This window comes from Scylla paramamosain, chromosome 34 (assembly GCF_035594125.1).
Source record: "Scylla paramamosain isolate STU-SP2022 chromosome 34, ASM3559412v1, whole genome shotgun sequence".
Lineage (NCBI taxonomy): Eukaryota > Metazoa > Arthropoda > Malacostraca > Decapoda > Portunidae > Scylla > Scylla paramamosain.
This window is the reverse complement of record NC_087184.1, coordinates 5,953,237-5,959,279: the sequence shown is the minus strand read 5'-3', so window position 1 is coordinate 5,959,279 and position 6,043 is coordinate 5,953,237. Positions and strand designations below refer to the sequence as shown.

At 42.0% G+C, this 6,043-nt stretch overlaps 1 protein-coding gene across 1 annotated transcript; it reads left to right on the top strand.

Moving 5' to 3' along the window:
• Nucleotides 1-3,446: 3,446 nt before the first annotated feature.
• On the top strand, nt 3,447-5,352 carry LOC135089909 (uncharacterized). Its single transcript, XM_063986092.1, has 4 exons — nt 3,447-4,782; nt 4,883-4,978; nt 5,058-5,141; nt 5,243-5,352. The coding sequence occupies exons 1-4, from the start codon at nt 4,599-4,601 to the stop codon at nt 5,350-5,352; spliced, it is 474 nt and encodes a 157-aa protein (XP_063842162.1). The 5' UTR covers nt 3,447-4,598.
• Nucleotides 5,353-6,043: the final 691 nt, after the last annotated feature.

Sequence of the window (6,043 nt, the reverse complement as noted above, 5' to 3'; positions counted from 1 at the left end):
ATGCATGTAAAGCCCCCTATTTGGGGAAAGGAAACGAGATTTCAGAAACGTGTCTAAAATGTGTTCTTCAGCGTGTTAGGCACAAAAATGCCAAAATTACCAAAAACAAATAATTTTAATGTTTTATAAGACTGTTACGTAAAAGAACGCCTAAATGAATCGAAAATACCCTATATGGGAAAAATCAAAAGACATTACGAGAAACGTGTATTATGAGTGTTTTTGACCTTCTTAGTATCTAAAGGGTAAAACGCATGAATAACGCTCTATATGGAGAAAAAAAAACAATATTGCCAAAAAAAAAAAAAACGTGCATTTTGAGTGTTATGACATTGTTAGTTACCAAAATGCCAAAATGCATGCAAAGACCCATATATAGATATATGAAACGACATTAAAAACTCATGAAAATGCCCTATATGGAGAAACAGAATACATTTACCAAAAACGTGTATTTTGAGTGTCTTTGAGCTTATTATGTACAAAATCGCCTATCATCAAACAAAACACTCTGCATATGGAAATGAAAGGACATTACGAGAAACGTTTTTTTATTTTTTTTTTATTACTCTCTTAAGTACCAAATCAGTAAAAAGCTTCAATAGTGCTCTGAAGAAAAAGAACAAACTTACCAAAAACGTGCATTTTTTTATATTGATAATTACCAAAATGCCAACATGCATGTAAAGCAACCTATATGATGAAATGAAACGAAATCACTAGAAACTTGTCTTTTGTTATTTTTTGAGCGTGTTAGGCACCAAATCAGTAAGAAGCAACGAAATCACCCTATAGGGGAATACAAAACTACTAAAACGTCTCTTTAGATTGTTTTTTAGGTTCTTACGAACTAAAATGCCAAAATACATGCAAAAACCCTGTTAGGTACCAAAGCACCAAAAAGAGCCTATATGAGGAAATGAAAGGACATGACAAAAAACGTGTATTATGAATTTTTTTTTTCAGTTTCTTAGGTACCAAAACGCTAAAATAAATGAGAAGCACACTGTATGGAGAAAGAGAAAAACATTGCCAAAATCGTGTAATTTGAATGTTTTTTTTCACATTGTCAGGTAGCAAAACACCATAATGCTTGCTCGATATACGAGAAAATTAAACAACAATGTAAGAAATGTGTTTTTATGTGTTTTTCAGCGTGTTAGGCACGAAAACGCTAAATAGCATGGAAAGCACTTTATATAGAAATGCAAAATAACATTACTAAAAGCATGTCTTTTAAGTGTTTTAAACTTTTTACTTTCCAAAACGCTAAAACACGTGCAACAAACACAAATAACCCTACCAAATAGAAAAACCTTACCAAAAACGTGTATTTTGAGTCGTTTTCTGTCTGTTACGTACATTAATTACGTACGTAGATTAATTAGGTCAGAATCGCATACCATCGCCTTGCAGGCAGATTTTAATAGGTTGAACGAATGGACGGACAGATGGCAAATGCAGTTTAATGTCAACAAATGCAAAGCACTTAGCGTAAGTAGAAGAAACCCACACAGTAGTTACACAATGAACAACCAAGTTCTGGTAGGTTCAGGGTAAGTAAAAGATTTGAGATTTAAGGTTATATCTGAACTCCGTCTAAGAAAGCAATGGAAAGAGGCCAGAAACAAAGCAAATAGTGTATTATGATTAATTTTCAGGAGTGCTAAAAGTAGAACTCCTGAAGTAATATGAAAGTTACATTTGGCGCTGGTCAGACTTCATCTAGACTAGGTTGTCCAATTGTGGTCACCACATCACAGGAAGGATAAAGGTCTATTAGAATCAGTACAAAGGAAAATGACTAAAAGGATACAGGGGATAAGGAGTATTCCTTACGAAGCGATATTCAGGCTGTTCAATTTACATTCTTTAAAGAGACGTAGGTTAAGAGTGGACCTAATAGAAGTCTTTTAGTGGTATATGGGTTATAATAAAGGGAACATTAGGAAAATTCTTAGAATCTGTAAATATGAACAAGAAAAACGGGTTCAAGCCTGAAAACTTGATGTTCAAAAAAGGAGACAGGAAGGAATCAAACTGTTAGTGTTGAGGCATTTGGGAACAGTAAGAGAAAATTACACATTTACGGATGGGGATGATAAGTGGAAATAGGTAGGCATATTTCATACAAGTACTAGTAGTTGGGAAATTGCCACCAGGGTCGCCCTTCGCAATATGGCATGCTGTCAGAGTCGCCCCTGGGTGGGTGGGGTGGGGGGTGGGGCCCCCCCACCTCCCACCCCACCCCACCCCAGGGGCGACTCTGACGGCATGCCATATTGCGAAGGGCGACCCTGGTAGCAACTTTCCATAGACCCAGGCTTGGGAAGGGGGGGGTGATTCACGACGGCAAACACCAAGGGGAAGGGGGGGGGGGGAGCGGGACGGTGACGGCGACACTGATGGAGAGGTGTGGGGGCGTGCGTCCTTATTCTTCGGGGACGATGGAGGATGGGAGAGGGGAGGGGGGAGGGGGGAGGGGGGAGCGGAGGATGGGGATCCCATCCCCACCCCCCTGGAGCGACTCTGATGGCATGCCATATTGCGAGTGTGGACCTTATCAAGTTGCAATGGGGAAACCTGACAGCAATTTTCCGTAGACTTCAGTGGCAGTCCATTTCAGGATGGAGACCCAGGCTTGGGATAGGGGAGGGTGGTGATTCAGGACGGCAACACCAAGGGGTGGGGGAGGGAAGGGGGGGGGAGAGGGACGGTGACGGCGACACTGACGGAGAGGTGGGGGGGGCGTGCGTCCTTATCCTTCGGCGACGATGGAATGACTAAATGAATCAATGATGGTGGGTGGAAAATAATTGAGTGAAAGGAGGGGGGGAGGGGGTGTGGACTGGCGGCCAGACGTGGAAGTCGCCCACACACACGCGTGGTTAGGGGACTGTGACGGCAATGCCGTGTAGGTCGCCCTTTCCCCTTTCATTCACGGGAATCCTGGAGGGTGGGATGACTGAGTGTTGCCATCACGCGTTCCCTCCGACATCTCAATACATCCCCTATGGTCAAGGTCGTCGCGACTGCCGCACGAGATCCCGTTACCTGTCCATCCTTTTTACCTGGAGAAAGCGTCTGTGACGGCCAGGGCGGAGCGGCGGCCTCTTCCACTCTCACCGACCACCAGTGGCATGGCTGACGTAGTAATACTTATGTCGGATGGCGGTCTTATTATTATCATTATTATTATTATTATTATTATTATTATTATTATTATTATTATTATTATTATTATTATTTTTATTATTATTATTATTATTACTATTATTATTATTATTATAGCCGACACGTGCCCCCTCCGATATCTCAGTACATTCCCCCTATGGTCAAGGTCGTCGCGACTATCCACGCTGTACCGCTATAATCTCCAGTCTGTCGACGTATATATATGTCATGAAAAAGTAAAGTTTAAAGTCAGTCTGTTAGTTGACAGGGTTTAAAAAACATGTCGTTAAGAGATAGTGACGATATATACGTATACCTATCTTCTCTTGCAGGTGGTAGGTCATTTCCCAAAAACACAACAACAGAATTTGAAAACAGAATCTTACCCATTCATTTAGACACCGGCAGGGATTATGAAGTCGGCCTGTGTAATATTTTATTCCCTAAATATTTCTACTGCATTACGGAAGGGGATCCAAATTCTAGTATATCGTTCTATGGTCGGGTTAAGCAGTCAGACTTTGATATGTATGAATATAATATGTATACCTATCTACCGGAAAGGAATATCATCTCCAATTTTACCGATAAGAACATACCGGCCATAACTAAGGCGATTAATGGACAGATAGTGAGAGAACTTCAAGCAATCTTGAATGACTCCTTTAAGATCTATTTCCCTTACTCGGATATCATTTATTATGACCACGACTTGGAGCGGGTCGTTGTGAATAACGCGATTGTCCCTCCTAATGACGATCGTATTTACAGTGATATAAGTATAAAATTTGCATCGCATATAGCTCGCATTCTGGGTTTCAATCCAAATTTTCGCTACACCGTCTACTTTCAAAGATCTGGCGACGTCATTTCATCTTCCAGCGCGAGCGAAGCTTCCTCCTCATTACCCATAAAATTATTCGCTCAATACGTACCGCGAGCTGATGCAGGGACGGATTATATGTACGTTTATACCGACATCATTTCCCCCTCGCGATTTGGTAACCAACTAGTTAATATATTAGACGTCATACCACTCCCCGGCGACAGCACCAGTAAAGGTGCGAATTCAATTACGTATAAACCACTTTCTGTATCAACTATAGAGAGTGTGGCCATCAAAATTGCTAATCAAAGAGGCAAACCTATTCAGTTTGAAGATGGGGAAAACAGTGTTACTTGCGTGTTACATATAAGACCATGTTAACTTTGCATCTCGGACGTAAAGTTTTGAAGAGAATCGATCAAGGTGGGATAATGGGTGGAGTGGAGGATAATGAAACAGGCAGGTGTTGCCTACTTCCGAGACAAGTCACACACCTCGCGACCATCTGCGCGGGAAGCTTCAGTGTTTCCCCGCGCGGCATGGCGGCCGGGACGAAAGTGTTGACAATGTTATAGAAAAAAAAAAAAAGAAAAGAAAAATGGGTGTTCATTGTGGAACAGCAGAGGCGCGGCTTTTATGTGAAGTGTGTGGGAGATGGCGCACTAATCCATCCTGCCCCTCATGTGTGGAAGACCAGTGTGATTTATGCGAGCGGTGTGGACTTCTGTTTCCACATCCACCACCAGAACACACCTGCGAAGTTGGCAATCCTGCTTCTTCTGGTAAGCATTATTACTTATTTTGGTGGGAATGTATAATAATAAAGATGAAATGACTGTCAATCTCTACAAGTTTGAACTCTGAGCACATCTTCCTGTACAGGCTCACACTCGATTGAGGTTGGACAGAACGGCGGCGTAGAAGGCGCACGTCGGCGGGCGTCACAAGGCGGCATTCCACGCGGAGGCGGGGGAAGAGGTGAGAAAAAAAAAAATACTACAAATAATAAACCAATAAATACGGTGCAGCCGCCACTACTAATATTCTTTTTTTTAAGACTCGCCACGGCCGGGACCGAGTGGATTATCGGGGAACGTATTCAATTCTTCCGAGACTTCAAGTCCTTCACTACCTACACAAGGTAAATATCAATTCAATAATAATAATAATAATAATAATAATAATAATAATAATAATAATAATAATAAACTGTCGCTGCTACTTCTATTTTTTTCTCTCCAGACACGCCACAAGCGGAGTCGGACCACGATGAGCGCAGCATGGCAGGAGAGTCGGCGGATGCAGACCTTGACGAGCGCGGGATACCGGAAGAGCCGCGGTTAATTGACTAGGGGGAAAATTTTATGAGGAGCTTCACCAGACATCAATATGACATACCTGATCATGTAAGCAGAGATCCACTCGGTCTACTTACCGAATACAGGGAGTTCTTTATACGGGAAATTAGATCATATTTCACGTCGCACGGCTCGCCATTTCCCCCTACCCTGAAAATATTTTCACACATTTCTCTGTTACTAGTGAAATTCTCTACCTTAGGCGAGGATGAACATCGAGTCATTCATATTGCTTTTAGAGCACGACTGATCACCTATCAACCTATGACCTTGTTGATTTATGGATCCATCAGCTGAACATTCGGCTGGAAAGCCTTACCAGCGAGACTGAAGGATCTGGTTTTATCATTTCAAGAGTACAGAATTTTTTCATCAACTATTGCTTGCACGTCGCATGTAGTGGCATAGGAGATTATGTTGCTTATCCTAGAGGCGTGCGAGGAGGGAATGAAATTTTCAATCCTGATGGCCGACATTCATCCTGTGTTATTCAGTGTTTGGCGGCTTTCAGACTTCATGCTCGAGGTGTACCTTGGAAAAGAATTCCAAAAATATTACGGAGACGGCATGGCGGAGAGAAATACGTCACGCGCGGAAAAGTAGACAGTCCAGTGACTTGGGAGAACTTGAGTCAATTACAAAGATTAAATTGTCTGTCTCTGGACGTTTATACACTGACAAAAAG